The sequence below is a fragment of the Bos indicus genome, chromosome 16 (assembly GCF_029378745.1).
Source record: "Bos indicus isolate NIAB-ARS_2022 breed Sahiwal x Tharparkar chromosome 16, NIAB-ARS_B.indTharparkar_mat_pri_1.0, whole genome shotgun sequence".
Taxonomy (NCBI): domain Eukaryota; kingdom Metazoa; phylum Chordata; class Mammalia; order Artiodactyla; family Bovidae; genus Bos; species Bos indicus.
Genome location: NC_091775.1, coordinates 52,311,971 through 52,334,824, shown reverse-complemented (window position 1 = coordinate 52,334,824; position 22,854 = coordinate 52,311,971). Strand labels below are relative to the sequence as shown.

The following is a 22,854-nucleotide window of genomic DNA, read 5'->3' as shown; positions in this document are numbered from 1 at the left end:
CCTATGTCTCCTGCATTGGGAGGCAGATTCTTTACCACTGAGCCACCAGGGAAGCCCTCTTCGTGGTTCTTTGCATAAAACCCGGCATAATTTGTTCAGTGAACAACCGAGTGTCCACACAGGTTTTCCGGGGCCAGGCCATGCTGTCTTGGAGCTCATGGGGCGAGCCCCCAAGGCAGGAAGTGGAGGTTTGATGTGTGGGCTGTCTTGATTCCCACAAGGCATCACCTCCGTGGAGCCGCAGCACCACCTGAGTGTCTGAATGAGCAGCTGAAAGAGTTACTGGCCACGGCGGTGGTGAGCGCTGAACCCCAGTCCCTGTGTAAGCACTCAGCTGAGGATTCACGGGAAACAAATGAACGGGCCTGATCCCACCTTAAGTCTCTGGGGGCTGGTCCACCTCCTGCAGGAGTCCTGGGGGCGCCAAAAGGAGGTTCTCTCAAGGGAGAACTCGGGCAGCAGCAGTCCTGGCACCAGGCACCCCTACCCCTCCCTGATGCTGAGGACAGCACTTCTCTCTTCCACCCCTGCCCCCTGCATTGATGAGGATGATAGAGAGGATGAGAATTGCTGCCAATTAATCCCATAAAGTACTTACTCCCACCCCACCTGCCCTCTTGTTTGCATGGCAGGGGGGTTGGGGGGGGCTTCCCTTCTCCAGGGAGAGGGGTTGGGGGTGGGGAGAGAGCTTGCATCAGGGTCTCCCAGCGGCTCTAGAGCCCAGCCCTGGAGGCTTTGGTGCTGAAACTGATCTGCTTAGGGGCCAGCTCTGGATTAGCCTGCTCCGGCCACCCCGGCCAGAGCGGGGGCGGCGGGGGCGGGGGGGGGGGGCGCCTGGGGGTTATTTAATGAGGTTTAAGGTTGGTTCCCAGGTCACTTGGTGGAGGCCCCCCTTGAGGTGGCCCAGCCAGGAGGCTGCTCCATTACAGGTGGGCTGGGGAGCGAGGGTGCTGGGGAGGGATGTGCCGCAGGGTGGGCTGGGGTCCCTCCCTGCTCCTCTTCTGTCCTGTCCTGACTTCCTGCCACTCCAACTGCGTCTGGGAGGTGGCAGGGGCCCTTCTCTGTGCTAACAGAGATGCTCTCAGAACCCCAAGGGCAAATGCCGTGGGGGCCATTCCCTCCCTCTTTTGTCTGGGGTTCTGTGATATAGGCAGTGAGCTGATTTAACAGGAAGAGCAAAGACAGAATGAAATTAAATTCCTGTTTATCCCAAGGTTCTTGATGGGGAGCCCTGAGAAGAGCAGAGTGTCCTGAGCACAGGCACACTGGTGACTTCGGTGTGCATGTGTCTGTGTGTGTCTGCAGGTCCGTGTGAGTGTGTGCGCGCACGCCCATGTATGGCCCTGCCTGGGCACACAGCTCATTGGCTGCAGAGTTTGGTCTCAACCTTGGTTTCTGGATTTGAAAAAGCTGAGAGTCCGTGGGTGGTTGGAAGTTTTAGTTGCAATAGCAGTATATGCACAGGAGCAAGTGCTGGGTCCACGTGTCCTCTCTGGCAGCCTTGGGCCGGCCCTGGTGGGACCTGGCTGCCCCCCAGAGCAAGAAGCAAGGACAGTGGCCGGTCTCTCTGGAGAGAGCAGAGTCCAGACGGGGCCAACCCTGCACTCCACAGGACGACCCTCCCTGGGAGCAGCAGTGGGGCTGAGTACAAGGCTGCTGTGTTCAGCAGACACTTGGCAGGTCCTGGTGGTCCCAGGTGGGGCCTGCATAGGTCAGGGTGAGACTCCAGCACCCACGAGGAGACGGAGATGCTCACAGGAATGGTGTGCAAGAGATGTTGTCACACTCAATGTCCCCTGGGCCATGCATGCTCACACTCAGGCTCAGCCAGGAGCCCCGAGGGGTCTCACCTTCCCTGTCTTGCTTCGCTGCAGCCAGGACAGTGACCTTCCCACCCTCATATCCAGTGTGCATCGCAGCCGCCACCTCGTTATGCCTGAGCATCAGAGCCGCTGTGAATTCCAGAGAGGCAGCGTGGAAATAGGCCTGGGAGCCGCAGGTAAGGAGCCAGGGCAGTGCTGGGTGAAGCAGGGCTGCCAGGCTGCGCAGAGCAGCGTGAGGACAGCCGCCTTGCAGCCTCCCTGCGTCTCTGCTCAGCGGCTCTGGATGCCGCCACCCCCAGCAGACTTGGCGGGCAGCCAGGGAGGCCAGCGGAGGAGGCGGGAGGTGGCGAAGCCGGCTGTCCCCCGGGGCTCCGTGTGATGGTAATTGTGTTAATCCCAGCCAGCCGGGCAGACAGGAGGCGGAGGCGGTGGCTCCACTGTGGCTGCTGCTGGGGTGGGCTTGGAGTGGCCAGAGGCCACAGCTACCCCCTGCTCTCGGGGGCAGATAGAGGCAGGACAGTCAGGGAGCGCAGGCCTCAGGGAGGCGTACACCTGGGCATGGCTCCTGGATGGGCAGGGATGCACTCTGCACACACCGACCCCAGAGCCAGGGCCCCCGGGAGAGAAGGGTCCACGTCCTGAGAGAAGAGGGCTGGGGCAGGAGGGTACTCGCCCGGGGCTCTGTCCCTGTGGAGGGCTAGCTCCTGGAGGCAACAAGAGCTCGGAGGGAGGGGGCAGCTTGCTGAGCTTTGGCTGAAGGGGGCTCTGCATGCTGAGAGGAGCTGGCAGGGGTCCCTTTCTGCCCTATGGACCAGGGCAGGCCCGGGAATTTCCCAGCAGTGGCTGCAGCTCTCAGGAAGGCTGGGCAGGGGGTGATCCATCCTGGGACCCCTGAGTACCCCCATCAGGCCCTCCAGGTGTGCCAGTGCCTGGGTAGTCCTCTGTTGGGGGTGGAGGGCAGCTGCTTCTGGAGCCGAGTTAGAGGCTCTGAGCAGGCAGCTGATAAAAATCTAATTGCCCCATCGATCGAGTGAGCCTCCAGAGTCCCACAGTGATTGAGATATTCAGAGCCAGAGGGCTCCTCTGCTGCCTGCACACGCAGAGACCTCCTCATGGTGCCTGGCCTGAGTGCTTGTGTGCCCCGGGCCTGGCCAAAGGCTTGGGCTTCCACTTACACCCGTGTGACACGTGTGCGTCAAAGTGCCCTCATGTCTTCCTGCTGAGGTACAGGATCCGCATGTGAGCACTTCACGGGTCACAGTGATCTGTGTGAAGTGCCATGTGTCCTGTGTCCGGGTTTCATCCAGGTCCTGCCCTCTTCTTGGGACTCTAGTCCTCACCAGCTTCCATGTCTTTCTGCCAGCCCCTGGGTGGAGGCCTCGGCCTGTCCTCACCTCCTCCTCCCTAGGAGCACGTGTCAGCTCTGTGTTCACCTGAGCAAGAGGGGTCAGGGAGGACTGGGCTCGCGGTGGGCCCTGCAGACATCTCCTTACTGTATGTGTGTCTGTGAGTATATGCAGCCCTCATCAGGGACTGATGAGCCCCGGACCCCCATGGCAGGACCTCTCTAGGACCGTAGGCATGGGTCTCACTGTGGACCCGCCTGCCACCCCCTCCCAAGCACCTCTGCCAGGCAGAGACGAGCCATCACCCACCAAGAGAAAGGGGAGGGGGTCTTCCCACTGTGGAGAATAACTAGATCGAGGGAAGTGGAAGCCCTGGGGTATTCTCTGGGTCCCCAAGGGGTATGTGCAGGGTCAGGTGCAGGCAGCAGACGTGGACCCAGCCCTTCCCAGGCTTGGCACAGCTGGACGCTGCAGCCCTGGCGGTACTGCTGGCCAGAGGCTCTCTGCCTTCCTCAGGGGCTTCATGCTGGTTGAGCAACCCCTACCCATCCTACCAGGTCACTAAGGTAGGACCCTTTGTCTGGGTGGTGGGGACCTCGTCCTCGTCCCTCTCAGGGCAAGGTCTGGGGCTAGGCCACTGGGCCCAGGCCGGTGGCAGGAGGTGGCTGAGATCAATAAGTCATTAGCACCATTCTGTCAGCTGTAAAGTGGAGATTGATCGGCACTCCACTGCTGCACTTCCTCGCCTGATAAAAATGACAGATTAAGGGAATAAGAAAAAGGAATTAGGCTCTGGAGCTGACCGCAGGGTTTCTCAGGCTCCCCTTGCTGAGGTGTCATGGTGCGCCTGGGTCACTGAGGGGGTGGCCCCTTCACCCAGATGGCCTCATGAGGAGGGAGCGGGGCCAGGAGCACAGGGTTTGGATTGGAAGCCGACACAATTGCTGAGCTGTTCCACAAAGACCTCCCAGACCTTAGGCTCAGGAGGGAGCCTGGCATCAGGGTGCCAGTGGCTGAGGTAGAGAAAGGCTGACTCCTGGGGACCGGAAAGAGGACTTTAGGATAGGGGTGGGGCGGGCTCTGGGCCACATGAGGGGCTGTGCACAGTGGGTGATGGGGTGCCCTTGGGCACTTAGCCCAGCTGGACAGGTAGTGTCCTTGGGCTTTCTGGGGGCAATGACGGGTGTGTCCTGGCAGGGAGGAACCCAGGAAGAATGGATGGGGCAGATGCACCTGACCTCCAGGGCCTGTGGCCTCTAGGAGGAGGTTGGGCTACCCTGGCATGGGACCCTGCACTGCTGGTAGTCAGTCACCCCTGCCCCAGGAGGAGAGGTTGGTAAGGTGCGAAGGAGGGCTCCTTACTCTGCAGAGGAGGCTCGTCTGGCAGGTGGGAGCAGCATGGTGCCTGTGGGGTCCTGAGTTGCTGCCTGAGGCCATAACCATGCATCTCCCATCACATCTACACACATGCAGTCCAGAGCCCAGGTCTGGACTGTCCCATTCCCTCACTCTGACCCAACCCTACTGGACTGGGCGAGGGTCAGAGGCACCTTGAACCTGGCCAGGACCCATAGGCACCCCTGAGTGATGAGAGCTATGGTTCTGGGCTGAGCTGGAGCTGGGCCGGCATTGAGGCCGGTACTGGGGTGGGCCGGAGCTGTTCCTATCCAGGCCTCTCCAAGGCCTGAACACAGGATGGGGTTCACTCTGCCCTCTCCCAGGTGACCTGTTGGGCAAGAGGCTGGGTCGCTCCCCCCACATCAGCAGTGACTGCCCTTTGGAGAAGAAGGCCCGAAGCAAGTCTCCTCAAGGTGTGGGCTTTAGCCCGGGGGGTGAGGGAACAGCTACTGGAGAGGGAGGGGGACAGTCTGGACCCTCTGCTGGGCATAGTCAGCCAGCAGCAGATTCTAAGAGGGGAGCCCCTGCTTCTCTCCCTCAGCAGTGTCTAAAGGGGAAGCCCCCTCTCCTGTGTTTGCCCAACCCAGAGACTCTGTTGCTTCCGGAACTAGGGCCCAGCATGGCCCCCGAGGACCATTACCGCCGGCTGGTGTCCGCCCTGAGTGAGGCCAGCACCTTTGAGGACCCTCAGCGTCTCTACCACCTGGGCCTCCCCAGCCATGGTATGCTGCCCCACCCCAGGGCATCATGAGTGTCCACAATGTGCTTTGGACTCGCCCTGTCCTGTTAGGTCTCTGCTCACCCTGAAAAGAGTGGCTGCTGACACCAAGGCTGGGATTGGATGCAGGTCTTTTGGCTCCTCAAGCCTTGAAAGCCCTTGTAGGTGGACAGTGAGGCCCACCTCCTCCTCCCTGCACCCAATACAGTGGCCTGTTTGGGTAGGTCTGGTAGGGAGGGTGGTCCCTCACCAATAAGTCTCCCAAAGGCCTCCCAGCAGGGCCTCAAATGGCCACTGCTGCTGCTGCTGCTGCTGCTGCTAAGTCGCTTCAGTCGTGTCCGACTCTGTGTGACCCCATAGATGGCAGCCCACCAGGCTCCCCCATCCCTGGGATTCTCAAGGCAAGAACACTGGAGTGGGTTGCCATTTCCTTCTCCAAATGGCCACTGCCCACTGCCATTTCACAGAGGAGGAAGCTGCTTGGGGGATCTGAAGGGAGAGTGGGAGGTGGGGGTTTCACCAGGCCGACCCATCCCTCTCCAGCACATGCAGGTCCTTGTGGGTCCCCGCCCACCCCTGCCCCCATCTGAATGGTGTGGTCTGGATACTGTAGTCCTTCCTGACTCCAGCTGCAGTCAGGGCAGAGTCTGTGCCAGACCCCTTCTCTGGAGGGTGGGGCCAGGAGCAGAGCAGCAGTCAGCCCCCTGAACGTCCACATGGATGTCTGTCCAGAAGCAGGATGGACAGCAGTTCAGGTTTGGTGGCCCAGCTTTCACTGGTGCTCAGGAGGAGCACCTGGAAGTCCCCCCACCACCACAGGGGCACCGTCTGGCACCCTGTCCAGCTGCACCCTGACCTTGCAGACCCCAGCCCAGGGGGAGTAGCTTGCCTTTCTTGGCTGGAGCTGGGTGAGGGGTACTTGCTGGGAAAAGGGGCTGGATTTCCTCTCCTTACACAGGCACTGTCCCCCAGGGCAGTCAGGCACCGAGAGCCTGAATAATTCACCAAATGTTAATAATTTAAAAATCTTCCTTTTTAATTGCTTTCCCTGCCCTGCCTGGGGCCGGCTCCGCTGGCTGTGCGGGGGAGGGGCGCCGGCCGCCAGGAGCGGCGCGGAGCCGGGCTGTCAATCAGGCCTCCGCCTGCCGCCCCCGCCGGGAGCCGACGGTAAATAACCGAGGCCGCGGGCGGGCGGGGGCGCAGGGCCCTGCCGAGATCGATGCGGGCGGCCGCGCCGGCTGGGCTCTGCGGGCTGGCACCCAGCCCAGGGCAGGACCCACCTCCGCTTTTCGGGTAATTAATTTATAAACAGGCGGTGGCAGCGGAGCCGGCACAGTGGGGGGCTGCGTGGGGGGCGGGGAACTCTGAAGTCGGGGCCCGAGCTGGACAGAGGGCTGGGGGTGGAGAGCAGGGCGCCTAGACTGCGCAGTGAGCCCAGGTGTTACCTAGGAGAGGGCTGGAGACCTGCCCCAGCTCCTGGACTCCAGCCCCGCTGCCCCCACACTCTAGCCTTTGCGTGACTCCTCCCTTCACGGGCGCTGCAGTCTGGCTCTTGGCAGTGTCAGTTCTTGTCGAAGTCAAGGTTCCTGAACTACCAGCCTTCCCTGTCCGGGCCTTTGCCTTTCTCCATCCCAACCACGTTTTGGTTCCTAACATCTCCACATCCCTTATAAATGCTCACCTGGCCCCCGTCCCAAGACCAGTCGGTGCAGCCAGGCACCTTGCCTAGGGATGTCTGGTGTCTGCCCTGCCCTGTGGCCTTCTGCTCATCTTTCTGCACCGGTGACCAACCAGCAGGATCTGGGAGAATAAGCTCCCAGTCTGCGTCCTTGGCCAATGTCCTGTGCTGAACAGGGTGAGGAACATGAGAGCCTGGTGGGGGCTGGCCTCTGGGTCACTGCTGGTGCCTACCCTCCCCAGATCTCCTGAGGGTCCGACAGGAGGTGGCGGCAGCAGCTGCGAGGAGCCCCAGTGGCCTGGAGGTCCACCTGCCCTCATCCACGGCAGGTCAGCGTCGGAAGCAGAGCCTGGCTCAGCACAGAGACGCCACCGGCCCAGCTGGCGCCCCGTCCTTCTCAGAGAGGTATCAGGGTGCCTGCATTTCAGAGAGGCCCCTACATTTCCTGTGCTGGCTTCTGAGCTAGAGAGCTGCAGGTGGCAGACCCATCAGCTGGTGTCTGCAGGTCAAGTCCACAGCCCGCATCTCCCCATCCCAGCCGCACAGCCAGAGTCCTCAGTGGACCTGGCGCTGTGCTTGGGCCTAGATTGGCGGCCTGCTCTGCAGCAGCAACGTAATGCCCCCTCAGCCAGGCAGAGGACCAGGGGAACATTCTCGGGGTAGGCTGGGGATGACCGCCCCTCTGGGTGGGGTGTCTTTCTGTTGAGCAGCTGTGGGGCTGAATCCAGGGGCCCCTGAGACAGCTGAGGGCTTTGCTTCCCCAACAGGGAGGTCAGGGGAAGCAGCACGAGGTCTGGCAGCCCCGAGGTCGAGGTCGGGGGAGGGCTGAGGAAGGGGAGAACCCCGCAGCAGCACCGACTCAGACACTGGAGCTGCTGGCTGCACGGAAGAGCCCCCCAGGCTTGTAGGGGCCGGGAGACTCCAGGCAGGGGCGGGGGCTGGAAGACTTTGCTCCCCTCCCCTCCCGCTGGGAGACCCCCCCTGCACCCCGGCGGTGTTCGCGGCAGCCGCCGCCTCCCGGACCATGGCTAATTGCGCCCGGTCTGCACAAGGTTGGCTGGGCTGGGCGAGGGCGGGGGCGGTAAAAGGGGGGCCAGGGCCGTGGGGCCAGGGGCTCCCGCGCGGTAATTACCGCCACAGTCGCCGCCGCCCGCCGGGCCAGCGCCTCCGCGCCGCCGCCGAGATTAATTGGCGCCGCCAGCGGGGGCAGGGACGACCGGAGCCGGGGCGGGCGCACATCGACCGCCCGCGGGGCCGGCAATTAGCAGAGGCGGCCAGAGCGTGGGCCGCGGGGGCTGGGGCAGCAATTCCGGGAAGGAGGGGGACCAAGCCTGCGGCGCGCGTGGCCCAGCAGTCCACAGGGAGCTTTCGCCCTGCCGCCCACAGGGAGCTGTCGCAACCGCCCCCCTTGCTGTCGCCCCAGAATGCCCCACACATCGCTCTGGGCCCCCACCTCAGGCCCCCCTTTTTGGGGGTACCCTCGGCCCTGTGCCAGACCCCAGGTGAGCAGTAGGCGGGTGTGCGATTCTGTCCCTTGGGCGCGGGGAGGGGCTGTTGGTGCGGGGCCATCGGGTATGTCTATTACCGAACCGGTGTCCATCAGTGCTCCCGGCGAACCCATCCCTGCCCTTGTTGAAGCCAAGGACAGACCAGGGCGGGCTTCGCTGGCCCTGGACCACTCGGCCACCCGGCCTCGTGGTCTGTCCCCTTCCCCCCAGGTTACGGCTTCCTGCCCCCTGCCCAGGCGGAGATGTTCGCCCGGCAGCAGGAGCTCCTGCGGAAGCAGAATCTGGCCCGGTATGTGCTTTGGCTGGGGGCGGGGACGGGGCGGAAGTGGCTCTGCGGAGCTGCCTGACCCCCTGCGGGCTGTCCCCACCGCCAGGCTGGAGATGTCAGCAGAGCTCTTGCGCCAGAAGGAGCTGGAGAGCTCGCACCGGCCGCAACTGCTGGCGCCCGAGGCTGCCCTGCGCCCGCCGGACGGTGCTGAGGAGCTGCAGCGGCGCGGGGCCATGCTGGTGCTGAGACACAGCTCCGCACCGCTGCTGGCCCTGCCTCCCCAGGGCCCGCCGGGCCCCGGGCCCCCTACCCCACCCCGAGAGCCTGCCCGCCGAGCTCCTCGTAAAGGGGGCCCCAGCCCTGCCTCAGGCCGGCCCAATGAGTCCAAGGAGACAACGGGGGCTGGACTCTGGGCACCAGACGGTTCTGAAGATGAACCCCCCAAGGACTCAGACGGCGAGGACTCCGAGATGGTGGCTGCTGGAGGCCAGGCCCCCCACCCAGGCCAAGCCCCACCTGGAGGGGCCAGCTCTGAGGGGAAGGGTCTTCTCTCAGGGTCCATGCTGCCCCCTCCACTGCCCCTGGGCTTACCCTACACTGTCAGCCCCTTCTTCCACACAGGTGGGCACCGCCCCCCCCCACCCCCCCACCCCCCAGCCTTCAGATCTTTCCATGGGGTGGAAGGAGACCCATCCCCCTACGTCCCACCCAGGGTCTCAGGGAGGGTCTTCATGGGGAGAAAAGTTCCTTTCAGTCATCAAGCCAACATTTCTGAATAATTAGGGTGAGCAAAGGTCAGCAGACAGGGGTGGGGTCATAGAAAAGAGCTGGCCAGAGTCCTAGTAACACCATCCTCCCCAACTCAGGCACCATGGGGGGCCTCTTCATGGATGGGGAGGAGGCCACAGCCCCTGAGGACGTCAGCAAGTGGACAGTGGATGACGTCTGCAGCTTTGTGGGGGGCCTGTCTGGCTGTGGAGAATACGCACCGGTGAGGGGGCACCTGCCCAGGATGGTTCTGAGCCCTCCCATTCCCCTGCTGTGCTGCCCACCCCAGACTTCTCAAAGACTGGGGGAGGGAGGTCCTAGTGAATGCTCCTCCCTCCCCTTGTCAGTGCTTCTGCCTCCAGCATGGGCACATGCCCAACAGAGGACAGTTTTCTTTCTTCTGACATTTTCCCCAAGTTGCACCACCAGGGTCTCTTGGCTCTGCTTTCTCTGGAGAGCGGAGGACACCCTAGGACACAGAGCCCCAGCACTCAGGCCCTGATACCGTGCCCCTGCCCCCTCCCAGGTCTTCAGAGAACAGGGGATTGACGGGGAGACCCTGCCCCTGCTGACGGAAGAACACCTCCTGACCACCATGGGGCTGAAGCTGGGGCCTGCTCTCAAGATCCGGGCCCAGGTGAGCACCTGAAAGGGGCAGTGGTCTCCAGATGGCCGAGGGGCAGCACGGAGGCTCTGCGTGGCTGCACGCCAGCAGCCTCACAGGCCCCATCGGGCCGTGTCTCCACAGGTGGCCAAACGCCTGGGCCGCGTCTTCTACATGGCCAGCTTCCCCGTGGCTCTGCCGCTACAGCCACCAACGGCGCGGCCTCCCGAGCGGGAGCTCAGCTCGGGGGAGCAGCCCCTGTCCCCAGCATTGGCCCCCTCCCCCTATGGGGGGGTGCACCCCCCGGCCAGCCGCACCTCACCCAAGCACGAGAATGGAACCATGACTCTGCTCCCAGGGCCTGCGGACCCCTCCCAGTCTCTGTGCTGAGCTGGTGTCAGACCCAGGCCTTCAGTGCCAGCCGCTCCCAGGCAAAGGCCACTCCGCCCACAGCTTATCCCCTTTTTGTTTGGATGCAAAAAACAATTTTAAACACGACATTCAGTTTCCACAGACTCTGGGGGTGACTGCAGAGCCTGGTGCAGACCCTGGGGGTCGGTACTCTGCATCCCAGGAGCTGCAAATAAGCCAGAGACCAAGGAGCCACAGAGGCACGTGGCACTGGCCCCACGGCATGGCTGCGTCAGCCCGCCCCACCGGGTAGGTGCATTCCCACCCGCCACCATGGGCTGTGGTGGGAAGCAGGCCCCATGGTGGCTTACAGACACAGCTCCAGGAACTGGACGGCATTTGGTACTTTCTGGTCTTTTATGTTGTAAAAATAAAGGCCTGTCCACCATCTACTGCCCTTTCACCCTGCAGAGGCGCTAACCTCAGGGCCTCCGGGCTCAGCCCCAGTGGAGAAGCAGCGCGCCTGACTGCCTAGGGAGGCGGGAACCCTGCACAGCAGCCCCCGCCAGACTCTAGGTGGGCAGCCTTCAGTCCTCCTCAGAGAGCTGAAGGTCCTGCAGCTCATCCTCTGGCCCCTGGGCCAGCTGCCACAGCTCCTGGGGGTCCAGCCCCGCCTCTGTGTCTGGGCTTCCATCTGCAGGGAGAGAGCACAGCTACATAAATTCTGCTTTATCAGGAAGAAGCCAGCCTCAGAGGTTACTCATCACTAATTAATCACAGCACTAATTAATTTATCGCTGCTGCTGTTGCAGAGCCAGCCAGGATGGAGCAGCTGGGCCGGGGTCCCCAGGGAGGGGCGTGGGCCCAGCTTAGAGCCAATGGCTCTGCCCACCCACAAGATCCCCCAAGGCAGCCCTGGGCTCCAGACAGATGGGCTCAAAAACCATAGCAGCCCTCCCTCTGGGAAACACTTACCCTCTGACTTGCTGACTTCCTCCTCCCCGCTGCTACTGCTGCTGTCGTCATCCTCCTCTTCCACTTTCTGCCATGCTCCTGGGGACCCAGGCATCCCTGGGAACCAAGCACAAGAGCCCATGGGAGTGGACCCACCAGCAAATGCACAGAGGTGGCTGCTAAAGCAGCAGGGGGGCTAGGGGCCCAACTTTGTACCACACCTTCCCTCAGGTCTCCTTTGTTCAACTGGAGAGGACCCAGAACCGCTCCCAAAAAGTTGTGGTGGGAGGGCGTGACACAAGGCTTAGGGGCCTGTGTTCCAAATCCAGGAGGGCCCCCACCTCAAAGCCAGCCACGTGGCAGGAGGGGTGATGACAAGCGCCCTTCCTGTGGTTCGATGAGGTGGGAAGCCTGCTAGGCCCACCTGCTCCCAGGACCCCAGCACAAGCTGAAGCTCACTCAGGCCAAACCTCTCTTTGTGAAGTCCGGGGCATCATCCTCATCATCACTCTCCAGATCGAACAGGTCCTTGAATTCTGCTCTGTCCTCATCCTTCCTGTCCCCCACCTTGCGGCGCTTTACCTCTGGGAAGTTCAAATCTTCCAGCTGGAAGGATAGGGACCAAGAGCTGCAGGTGAGGGTGGTAGCCCACCCACCATAGCCAGAGCCCCACTCACATTCCCACTGACGGCTTTACCAGACCCAGTCCTGCTCCCTGTCGCCCCCCCAGCACCCCTCCTCTAGCCTCCAGCCTACCCTCCAAGCAAGGACCCTGCCCGGCCACTCTTGGGACGATCGGTCAGCATCACCGGGCAGGATTCCTGGACAGCAGCCTCACCAGGCCAGTAAGGAGGCCACTAAGGGCCACTGAAGCGCCAACCTTCCTGTTCCCCCCAATTTCAGCCATCACCCCAGAAGAGACGGCAGCCCACACTGACAGCAGGGCAGGGCTGCAGACAGCCATGTCACTTGGCACAAAGCCATCCCCTCAGATCACGCCGTCCACACCCACTGCTCAGGACCAGACCCAAAGACAGCTAGAGCTCTTCGCGGCCCTCCCTGCTGGTCCACAGCTGGCTCACATGACAAGGTTAGCCCAGAATTCACCCCACAAAAGTCCTAGCCCATCAGGCCTGAGAAGGGGCAGCAGACGCTCTGCCCCAGCACAGCCCTGGGGCCTTTCCTCCTGGAGGTCACAGGAGAAGCCCCCAGACTCTACCTGGCTCTGCCCACCATCTGCTGTCAGAGCAGCAGCAGCTGGGGGTAGCACCCACCGACCCCAGCTCACATCCTCCCAGCCAAGCTCACATCCCGGAACCCCCGCCATACTCGTTCTTTGCCACTAATCTCCAGCTGAATCTCGCGGTCCCTCAGCTTTCGCCACTGGCTGTAGTACTTGGTAAGTGGAGTCCCCTCCTCTTGGGTTCGCTTCTCCCAGGCATCCTGTGCAGAAGTCCAGGGTCATGTCCCACCCTAGGCAAACTCCCACACACCAGCCATACACTGACTGGTGCCCCCAGGGCCTGGGCTCTGGACCCCAGCTGACCACTGCACGCTGATCAGACACGCCAAAGGAGACTTTCTGGCGGACACTGCGGATGTGCTCGGCGTTCTCCTGCACCTTCTCGAGCAGCTGGCGTACCTGACGGCAGTAGTTGGCCACCTTGCACTCCCGGAGGAAGGATTTCAGCTGCAGAAGAAGAGGCTCAGCCTAGCTCCAGGCACAAGGCTGTTCTGTACCCTGTGTGCAGTGACCGCAGACAGGCAGGGGTGGGGAGTGGGGTGGCGTCATGGGTTCCTGTGTTTCAGGCCTGGGGGACACTCCTGTGACAGGGGAGCCTTGGTGCACATGGCAGGGGGGGTGTTGCTGTGTGACCTCTATAGCCCAACCCCTGGGGGCCTATGCAGGGCTGATGGGAGAATGTGCGCCAAGCCTGGGGGCCAGGCAGAGGGGTGGGCAGTGGCGGGCACAGCATGGATCTACTCTCCAGGCTACATCCCACCCACTGCCTGTCTCTGTAAATAAAGCTGTATTGGCACATTTGTTCATGCATTTCTGTGAGTTTTTTTGTCCTTCTTTCTGTGGGAAAGTTGAGCAGTTTCGAGAAACCGTGTGACTGCAAAGCTTAAAATATTTACCATCTGACTTTTTACCAAGAACATTTGCTGACCCTTTTCTAGACCACGATCCTGGGACTCAGACACAGCAGGTGCACACACACTTGTGCGGGCAGCCCCGCCCCACTCACCACCAGGCCCACAGGCACAGGCCTCCCTGAGATGGGAAGGACCCAGGCTGAGGGTGACAGACCTCCAAGTGGCCTAGAAGGAGCTCTGTGGAGGGAGAGTCCCCCCACCCCCCCAAGCATTGCCTGAAGAAAAGCTGAGGTGGACAGCCAAGGCTTCCTCCCACCCCAAACCTCTCCTATTGCATCACCCAGCCCAGGAGCACCTGGAAAAGCACGCATTCAGACTAGCCCAACCCAGAACTGGGGGGCCAGGTCCAGCCTGCTCAACCCCAGCACCTCCAAGCAACCTCATGGCTGGTCTGGACCCTGGGCTGTGGCAGGGTGGAGAAGTGCTGGCAGGTCCTGGGGTCCTCGAGGTACACCCATGCCAGCCCACTCCTCAGGTTCCACACCCAGGGATCTAGCTGCCAGGCAGTGTCAGCAGAGACGCCAACTGCCCAGGCTCTGCCACTCGTCCCGTGTGGCTGGGACTGCAAAGTCCCACTCCAGTCCCCCATGAGGGGAGCTAGCCCGTTAGGAGATGGTCTGGTCTGCTGAGGGATCTGGGCCCATGGAAGCATCCTGGCGGGACGCAGTGGGCACACACCTGCAGGACAGCAGGCAGCACCAGCTCAGGGAACGCGATGCTGTGGGCCTGACTGTGCAGGTACTCCAGGGTGAGGTCGTACAGCTGCTCCACCAGGCCGTCCTGAGGTAGTGAGAGAGTGGTCAGTGTCAGGGCAGATGAGGGCTCAGGTTCACCAGCTCCCCCAACCCCAGGAGGCCCAAAAAGTTCAGCTTTGGAGGGCAGTGAGCCTTCTCCGGTCCATACTCATCTGCCTCCAGGAAACCCACACACAATGCTCTCCGACACCCTGCCATGACCCTGCCCAGGGCACTCCCAGACCCTCCCAGAGGCTGGGCTTACCCGGTATGCCTTCTCCTGCAGGTTGACCTTGGACAGCTTCAGGATCACAGCGAAGTTGATGGGCCTGGAGCTTATGCGCCCCGGCCTCCTGTTGAAGTCAACCTGCTGGAAAATCTGTCCCAAGGACCTGTCAGCCCCCCTGCACACGATGGGACCCTGGGTCCCTAGAGACCCTTCTTGAAACCAAGGACAAGACGCAGTGCCAGCCCTTCAGCCCCCAAACACAGCCTTTCCCCCCATCAGCTCAAGTTCCAGATCTCTCTGGTCCCCCAGAGTCCCTCTGCCACAGAGCAGGTCCCTGGCTGAGAGAGCAGGACCGGGGCAGGACCCTCATTTACTGCTGCTGCCCTCCTCCTCAAACAGGCCAGAAAACCTTGTGAACCAGCATCTGGTGACAAAGAAGGGTCCCTCCAGCCCAGGGTCACCATCACTGCAATTTCCTCACCCACAACCGCACCCCCACAGCCTGGTCCTGGTCTCTAGCATTTGGAGAGAAGCCTTTCCTGACCTGAGCTGCGTGCACACCTGTACACACAGAGGCACCTGCACACAGACAAGCACAGGAACACACTTTGGAGTTAACGGGGCTTCCAGCCCAGCTCTGCCGCTAATACTGGCAAACACGCGGATCAACCCAAGTCTGTGACCTAAAACCAGTGCTCTCGGGCCGGCCCTGCAGAGCGGCTGTCCTCACCTGTGGTGCCACTCTTGCCCACCGCACAGAATACTCACAGGCAGGCTCCATGCAGAGCAATGCCCTGACGACACCTACGCGCTATGTCATACCCGTGTGCTATGGGCGAGGAGCCAGCACTCAGGACAGTGGTACCAAGGTGAGGGGTGATCAGGCCACATGCAAAAGGAGGCATCTCCCCCCACAACCCGGGCACAGGCTCACCTCGAGGATGAAGGGCAGCACTGGGATGAAAGTGCCCGTGCTCTCCGAGAGCAGTGTCAGGGCGCGCACGCAGTGCATGCGCAGCGGGTAAAAGCGGGCCGTGGGGACCAACCTGGGCACGTGGGAAGGAGGGAGTAAACAAAGGCCAAGCCTCAGACCCTCCTGGCCCAGCTGCCCCAACCTCTCCCCACCCACTGGGCTCCAATCTCAGAAAGGGTTCTTCCCCAGCAGGGCCAGTGGCCACGCCTGCCCCGGACAAGTAAGGGCAGAGTAAAAGGTCCCTGCCGAAGTTGTGAGGACCTGCCTCTTCACTCCGTTACACCAGGACACGCCCTCCCTGCCTGTCAACTCAATTTCATTTCAAGGCAGGACATGGTGGGGCAGCGGAAGCCTCTGGTGAAAACCTTTCTTTTTTCCCTTCAGGAGGTCAGCGATGCCCTCTCCTGGCCACACATGGCTCCTCCAGTCTCTGCTTCCAGAGACCAACACTGAATATTCATATGCATACCGTGGCACATCACACCAAATCTGCTCTGTGCAAGAGACCTGGGCAAATAAGCCCAAATTCCCTTTAGACTGCACACCACCTCCTCTGTCCCGTGAGCCCAAAATACATGTGTGTGCTGCATCCTCAACTAAGGTCACAGGCATCCAGAAGCCCAGCTGACAAGGATTCTGGAATGTAGGCACAAGGCCACAGACGGCCTAACCCCAGACCTTCCTCAGGTGCTGCCAAGTCACAGCACCACACCCTAGAGGCCCTAGTCACCAGGGGCACTGGCCAGACCCTCCTGGAAAATTAGCTCCTCCTGGCCTTCCTGGATACCTCCTTGGGTGACTCGACCCTATCCTGACCTAAAGGACAGCCTCCTGTATCCTTGTCCTCAGAAGGCCCTGTGTAACCCTAGCCCTGACCCCCCAGGACACCTATGTAACCCTGGCTCCTCCCTCCTTTGGTCCTCAGGGTGGCCTCACCCATCCCCGACTCACTTGATGCAGCCGATGACAACCTGGGATAGCGGGTAGATCAAGGGCTGCAGAGCTTCACTGGGGCAGATGGTGCTGAGGGCACGGCACCACAGGTAGAGGCAGTGCACGAACTGCCAGTTGTACACTGACTGGTATGTCTCCTGCCGGAGAAATCCACTTGGTCAGTCCCTGGGTCCCCTCTACTCCACAGCCCCCACCAGCAAGGCCCCTGCCCCGCCAAGGGGCTGAGCTGTCTCTCCCATGAGGCTCAGGGCCCACGGTGGGTCAGGCTCCACTCCTGCACACCTTCCTGCGTGTTGTCATGGCGTTGCGCAAGTGGATGGCGAGCTGGCGGATGTAGAGGAAGGCGTGCTGGTAGGCCACGCCGGTGTCCAGAGCCAGCAGCTCCGTCAGGGTCCGCTGCATGAAGTTGATGAGGGGCAGGGTGCTGGGAGAGGTGAACTTGCAGTTCCTCACGTATGTGATATACATTTGCTGCCGGAAACACCTCAGTCAGAGCTACCTCTGAACTCCTGGTGCCCTGTGCTCCCAACATGCAGCTCTAAGCCCCCTCCAGACACCAAGGCCTTTCCCTCAGAGCTGGCCTCAGCAGGAACCACAGCCCAGACACGTCTGCCGCAGACCCCTCTCCTCATCATGGTCCTGCTCCTTGAGTCCAGCAGCCCTGAGAAGGGTCTGCAGCGCAGAGGGGAAGGGTCTCACTGGGAGGCCTGGGACCCAGGAAGGAAAGAGCTGCAGCGTGAATAACCATGGAATCAGGCAAGGAGCCACAGTGCCCTTGGCTTGTGAAGAGCCCCAACCACAAAGGCAGCCTGCCCAGCCCTCAGGTCAAGACTTTCAACCCAGACCCCAAGGGAAGACCTGGGGGCACCGCTACCTTGAGGACAGGGCTCAGGAAGACATCCTTCTTGTGCCGGCAGACCTTGATGAGGACCACAAAGGCCAGCACCCGCAGTGTCTCCTCACCAGTGCTCCACAGGACCACCATCCTCTGTGGAAGCAAACTATCATCACCGGTCCTGGCCCCCCCAGAGCCCAACCAGAGGCAGCCCTTCTCACAGCGCCCGGGGGAGCCACAAGATAGAGCTCCATCAAGGAGGAGCAAAAACACAGCACGCCACCCCTTCTGAAGGCCGAACAGAGAAAACGGACCTGTCATCCACACATATGCATGGGGTGACAGAAAGCTGACCCACCAGCAGGGCAGCCCACCCTCGAGTAACTGGGCTCTGCTACCCCAGTGTGCTCACACAGAACCCCGTGGGGCAGCAGAGGTGCCGCCTGCACACTGGCCAGCAGTGCCCGCCCCAGCGCACCTTTAGCAGCATGCGGCACTGCTTGGGAAAGGTCAGGTAATAGGGCACAGAGCTGCCCACATGCTGGAGGATGGCTGCTGCCACTGTCGCCTCTGCCACGCAGGCCACCAGCTGGGGAGGAAGGAGAGGTCAGCGAGGCCCAGGTGTGAGTAGCCAGGCCCCCATGTGACTGGTAGGCCCCACCTCCCAGAACTGCACCTGGATGACGGAGCTCAGGTAAGCCTTGACATCCAGCCGGAGCTTGGCCCACAGCGGGCTACTGGACGGCTGCAGCACCCTGTGGAGAGACAGCACCCCCTCAGCTCAGGAGGCCACTAGGAGGCAGAGGCCAGTGTCCAAAGCACAAGGACACGTGGGCCCTGTAGAGAGACACCCCACCACCCCCCTCCCCGACCATCTTCCCCATGACGTTCAGGGGCTCCTCCAGCTGGACAGACATGAGCCACACTAGGACTCTCTCAAGGGTAGCCCCTAGCTATGCTTCAGGCAGGGTACCATCAAGCCTCAAACCCCCACCACACAGCCAGAGGGTTAAACGTCCTCCCTGTCTGAGCCGGGGCCAGCCACTTCCCCAGAATCTCCAGACGGACCTCTGGCCTCTAGCTCCCACATGGCTCATGCACCCAGTCTGCAGTCCCAGGTCTGACCCAGGCATCACAAACCAGAACCACAAGCTGGCTCCTTTGGGCCACTATTTTGTCTCGTTGTTGGCCACGCCTCATGGCTTTTGGGAGGGCTCCTCAATCCCTGGGCCATGGACCACTACTGGTCCATAGCCTGTTAGGAACCAGGCCTCATAGCAGGTAAGCAGTGGGCAAATGATCTAAGCTTTATCTGTGCTCCCCATCACTTGAATTCTCGCCTGAACCATACTCCCACCCCACTCCATGGAAAAACTGTCTTCCATGAAAGCCATCCCTGGTGCCAAAAAGGTTGGGACCACTGGCTTACAGGGTCTTGGTCTCCTGACCAGAAACTGAACCTGAGCCATTACAGTGAAAGTGCAGAATCTAACCACTTAGACCACTAGGAAACTCCCTGGATCCCATACACTTTAGAGAGACCAAGCCACTTACAAATTAATTTCAGCAACAGTGGTGAATACTTCTGGAAGTTTCTCAAAGGCATCGTCCCTCAACACTCAGAACTCGGCATGTAGGCGTTCATTCTAACTGCTAAAGCATGTGAAAGAATAAAGGACAGTGGCCCCTGAAAGACTGCTGGCTGATGCCAGCTACTGGGCACCTAAAGCCACAACCCAGGAGGTGGCACCACCTCCTCCAGGACCTGCCATCCTCCATGGAGACTGCTCTGTGCAGGGTAGCGGCCCCCGTGGGAGCCCACACCCAGCACCACCTGTACCGCGTGTGTGCTGCCCACTCACTCGCTGCCTGGCCCCCTCCACCTTCACCAGTCTATCAGCTTCCCTGGTACCCTCAGACAGAGCCACCTCCACATGGCCGTGCCTTCCTGACCCATCAGTCCAGCCCCCACCACCATGAGACCTAGGTATTCCCATCCCCAAATCCTGGCCTCCCCCACCTCCCATTCAGACGGTCATAGCAAGACCTCTCCCTGGAGGTTTCCAGACTCCTCTGAGCCCCAGTGTAACGCACAACTTGCCATGTCAGCTACTCATCTCTCCCCTCTGAAGCCCTTCTACAGCATTCTCTGCTCAAGCAACCTCTAATATGGAAGTCAAGGCCCGGAACCTGCATGAATGAGGCCCCTGCTTAGAGAGAGACACACACACATGCCACAGAGCAAAAACCAAGGAGAGTAGGTGAGACTGATTAGTCCAAAGAAGAAAAGAGAGAATCCTGACCCAAGAAGATGGGGGACCAAAGCCAAGCACACACTCTGTAGCTGTTGAGGAATCTGGGCAGGGAGGAGGGACAGAGCTACGCCCATAAGGCCCCAAGTGTCCAGCCTCTGCCAAGAGCCCAGCCAAGAGCCTGGCTCTGTCCTCAACATCCTTCTGGGCCAGGTGGGGCCACTAGGTCCCAGCACCACTGCTGTTCACAGGGCCGGACCCTGACCACATCCCTGTGCTGTCCTCTTTCCTCTTACCTGCTGCTGTCTTTGGGGGCTTTTCCGAACAACAGCTTCTGGAGACAGCCAAAAAGATCTCTGATGCAAAAGGTGACCAGAGCATTGAACACTGCAATGAGGGGTCCAGAGATGCCATTCTCAGAACAGAGGATCAAATAGAGAGCCTGTATCCCTGGTCCCCTTGCCCCAGCTCACCAGCACTGTCCGTGACCTGGAATTTGCTGGTCTCAGCGCCTTCCTCGTCTCCTTGGGTGGTGGCCACAGCCGCTCGGAACGCCTGTACAACTTCATGGAACAGCTTTGGTGTAAGGTGCTGCTAAAGGGGCAGAAGGACCCAGACATTGGGGGTGCGGTCAGTTGTGCTTGGCAAAGCAAAAGGCAGCTAGCTGGAGCTCCAGGAATTGCCTTGAAAGAAAGGCATCCCTCACCCATGTCTTCAGACCAAGAGCAGAGGTGGGAGCAGTGTTACTCAGCCACATGTAGGGAACAAAGAGTCCAGAATCCTCCTGGAAGGGCCATAGGGGAGGGGTGGAGGGTCCCGGATCCAAACAATGACCAGCTCCAAGTGGTATCTGGAGTTCTCCCTTTCTGTCCTTTCTTTTCCCTGCATAAACCACTGCAAGGCCCTCAAAATGGCTCTGCCTCCACCAACTAGCAAAGACACAGAGACCACATCCTCCCCACAGTGGACTTCAGGAAGCCCTGGAGAAAAACTGAGAAGAAGGGTACAGGCAGAAGCCCTAGTTTCTGAATGAAGGAGAGAATGAAGCCCTGAGCCTGCACAGCCCCAAATCACTGAAATGGAGCAAGGGCAGACTTGGGGAAGGGGGAGTCAGCTGCTTCCCACCCCGCCACTTCTCACCTTTGCTGCCTGCTTCCATTTCTCAACCATGGCGAGGGTCACAGGGACAGAATCCCTCCTCTTCCCCTCAGGCCCTCTGGGGACCCCGTCCTCCTCCTCCTCCTCTTCACTTGCTTCCTGTGCCAAACACAGGGGGTCGGGCTGCATGGGATGCAGAGACCATAAATATGTCCCTGTCCCCCACCAACTTTGAGTAGGGCCTCACTTCTAGCATGTTTGGCAGGGAGTGGAGCTGCTCCTCTTCATCCTCAGAGCTGTCTGAATCGCTAAAGTTCAGCAGGCTCTGGTCATTCTCCTGCAGGAACTTGTAGAACTCAGGGTCTTTGTCCTTCAGCCGAGAGAGCTGGTCCTTGTGCTCAGACGCACCACCTTTACGCCGACTGAGAAGGTGGGGGTCTTCAAGTCTGATTGGCAGCCACAGCCAAGGCCGAGGGGAGAAGGGTTGGGTGGGGGGGAAATGTGGCTTCCCGTCCTTCTCAGAGAATCTACGAGATTTAGTCTGCTCCCTCCATAGCAGCTGCCAACAACCAAGGCAGGGGGATTTCCACAGACTAAGTTTCCAGTAGATCTCTCTCCCTCCAAAACCCAAACTCATACACTCAACAGTCTCTCTACATGTTTCAATGCACTTGTTTCAATCCCAACACATATGACGCTAAACTTGGGCTTCCTCCAAACTTGCTCTGCCCACACCCCGCTCTTGGAGAACCCACTCCAGTATTTTTGCCTAGCAAATCTCATGGACCGAGGAGGCTGGTGGGCTACAGTCCACAGGGTGGCAGAATTAGCGACTGAACAATAACACCTCAGTTGTTGAAAACTCCCCCTTTCCAGGTACTTAGGTGAAAGGTAAACCCTCTCTGACTCTCACAGTGAGCATGCAATCTGTCATGAGATCTCACCATCAATACTTTCAAAATTCTCATGACTCCTCTCCAGCCAGCAACATCTCTCAATTTCCTTGTCCATCCTTTCCCCTTACAGCTGCTCTTAGCACAGCAACCTAAGGGACCTATTCTGTTACCAGTTACATGACATTACATCACTACTCAAAACCCTGAGATAACTTCCGGCTGTACTGGAATGCAGGTAAAAAGTCTACAAGACTCCGCCCATCATCTTGTCTCCAGATACACCTCCTGCTACTTTCCCCCTCATTTCTGCCACAGCCGTGCTCACCTCTGAGTGAGCACTCTCACCGCAGGACCTTTTCTGTTCCTGCTGCCATTCTTCCCCTACTGCTGCAGTTTACTCCCTCAGGTTTTGCTAAATTAACACCTCCTTAAACGCTCCCAGCTAGGATCCCTATTCTTTTATCTTTTTATCCCCTTCTGCTTTTCCTTCTCGTCTACAGCACTTTTCGCTTCTACCACCCTACACACTGTCGTTTATCCAAGGGCGGGTAAGCTCCCCGAGGCCACAAAAGAAGACTATCCTCCAACGTTGGCCCATCATCTGGATGACTTGGCACAAAACAGACGCCCGGTAAATACCGATGGAGGAATAAATAAGCCGAAGGGTCTGGGGAGGAGTCAGAAGTCCCTAGGCCTCAGTTATGAGGCGCCAAGAGTGGTAAGCACACTTCTGGTAGGGCGGACCAGGAATATTAAGATTAAGGGGGTTCGGCTTACACACAGCCCATGAAGGATGCTCCCACTCACCTGGCCAAGGGACTCCCACCTGGTCCATCCGGCTCCCGGGCTGCCGCGCGCACCGCCTGCGTCTCCGCCTCTGGGGCTCCTTCGGGCTCCGATTCGGACTCGGAATCAAAGCCCGAGGCCAGAAACTCATCCACCGTCAGCTCCTCAAGGCGCCTGCGGGCCATGCCGTTGGAGTAACGACTCCCCACCAGCTCGATGTGCCCAGTCCGGCCTCCCCAGGGACACAGAGAGGCGCAAGGGGAGCCCCTTTGGACGTAAGCACCCTCCGAGAGGCTGGATAGAAGCCTCAACTCACCGCTTGCGGCTCAGCGCCGCTGCCATGACTGCCGGACCTCAACGTGCACCCAACTTCCGGTCCCAGCAGCCCTTGCGCCAGGAGAACTTCCGGCAGGCCGACCACGCCCCTGGCCCCGCCCCTTCAGGTGGCTTTAGGGTTCTACAACGGTGGCTGTGGCGGCATCTAGGCGGGAGGGCGCGTTCACATCTCATTTTTAGACGGGCGG

At 60.3% G+C, this 22,854-nt stretch overlaps 2 protein-coding genes across 4 annotated transcripts in view; one reads left to right on the top strand and one right to left on the bottom strand.

Annotated features, from left to right (window-relative positions):
- The window catches only part of SAMD11 (sterile alpha motif domain containing 11), a 19,798-nt gene extending 8,886 nt beyond the window's left edge, over window positions 1-10,912 (top strand). Inside the window, exons 5-14 of the mRNA XM_019976136.2 lie at window positions 1,875-1,999; window positions 4,891-4,980; window positions 5,155-5,289; window positions 7,206-7,368; window positions 8,350-8,465; window positions 8,682-8,760; window positions 8,846-9,360; window positions 9,606-9,730; window positions 10,034-10,144; window positions 10,256-10,912. Coding sequence (XP_019831695.2) covers window positions 1,875-1,999; window positions 4,891-4,980; window positions 5,155-5,289; window positions 7,206-7,368; window positions 8,350-8,465; window positions 8,682-8,760; window positions 8,846-9,360; window positions 9,606-9,730; window positions 10,034-10,144; window positions 10,256-10,501 — 1,705 coding nt within the window. The 3' untranslated portion in view covers window positions 10,502-10,912. The remainder of the gene's footprint in view (window positions 1-1,874; window positions 2,000-4,890; window positions 4,981-5,154; window positions 5,290-7,205; window positions 7,369-8,349; window positions 8,466-8,681; window positions 8,761-8,845; window positions 9,361-9,605; window positions 9,731-10,033; window positions 10,145-10,255) is intronic.
- On the bottom strand, window positions 10,858-22,793 carry NOC2L (NOC2 like nucleolar associated transcriptional repressor). 3 transcript variants are annotated; one of them, XM_019976142.2, is made up of 19 exons: window positions 22,647-22,793; window positions 22,352-22,504; window positions 20,896-21,094; window positions 20,691-20,807; window positions 20,024-20,144; window positions 19,847-19,937; window positions 17,975-18,053; window positions 17,777-17,887; window positions 17,338-17,451; window positions 16,746-16,934; window positions 16,461-16,600; window positions 15,471-15,582; window positions 14,573-14,686; window positions 14,252-14,353; window positions 12,963-13,106; window positions 12,746-12,859; window positions 11,887-12,022; window positions 11,438-11,533; window positions 10,858-11,156 (listed from the first exon to the last, which is right to left on the bottom strand). In XM_019976142.2, the coding sequence occupies exons 1-19, from the start codon at window positions 22,670-22,672 to the stop codon at window positions 11,050-11,052; spliced, it is 2,265 nt and encodes a 754-aa protein (XP_019831701.2). In that variant the 5' UTR covers window positions 22,673-22,793; the 3' UTR covers window positions 10,858-11,049. The 3 variants fall into 3 exon arrangements, with proteins under 3 accessions (XP_019831701.2, XP_019831698.2, XP_019831702.2); XM_019976139.2 differs by having other exon boundaries at window positions 20,024-20,141; XM_019976143.2 differs by having other exon boundaries at window positions 20,896-21,070.
- Between the last annotated feature and the right edge of the window lie 61 nt (window positions 22,794-22,854).

Excerpts from the sequence above, each read along its gene's own strand:
- NOC2L (XM_019976142.2), bottom strand. The coding sequence starts at position 22,672 with ATGGCAGCGGCGCTGAGCCGCAAGCG. Across the intron at positions 17,452-17,776 it reads AGTGCCGCATGCTGCTAAAG|AGGATGGTGGTCCTGTGGAG; the intron begins GTGCGCTGGGGC and ends TTGCTTCCACAG. Across the intron at positions 14,354-14,572 it reads TGCAGGAGAAGGCATACCGG|GACGGCCTGGTGGAGCAGCT; the intron begins GTAAGCCCAGCC and ends TCACTACCTCAG.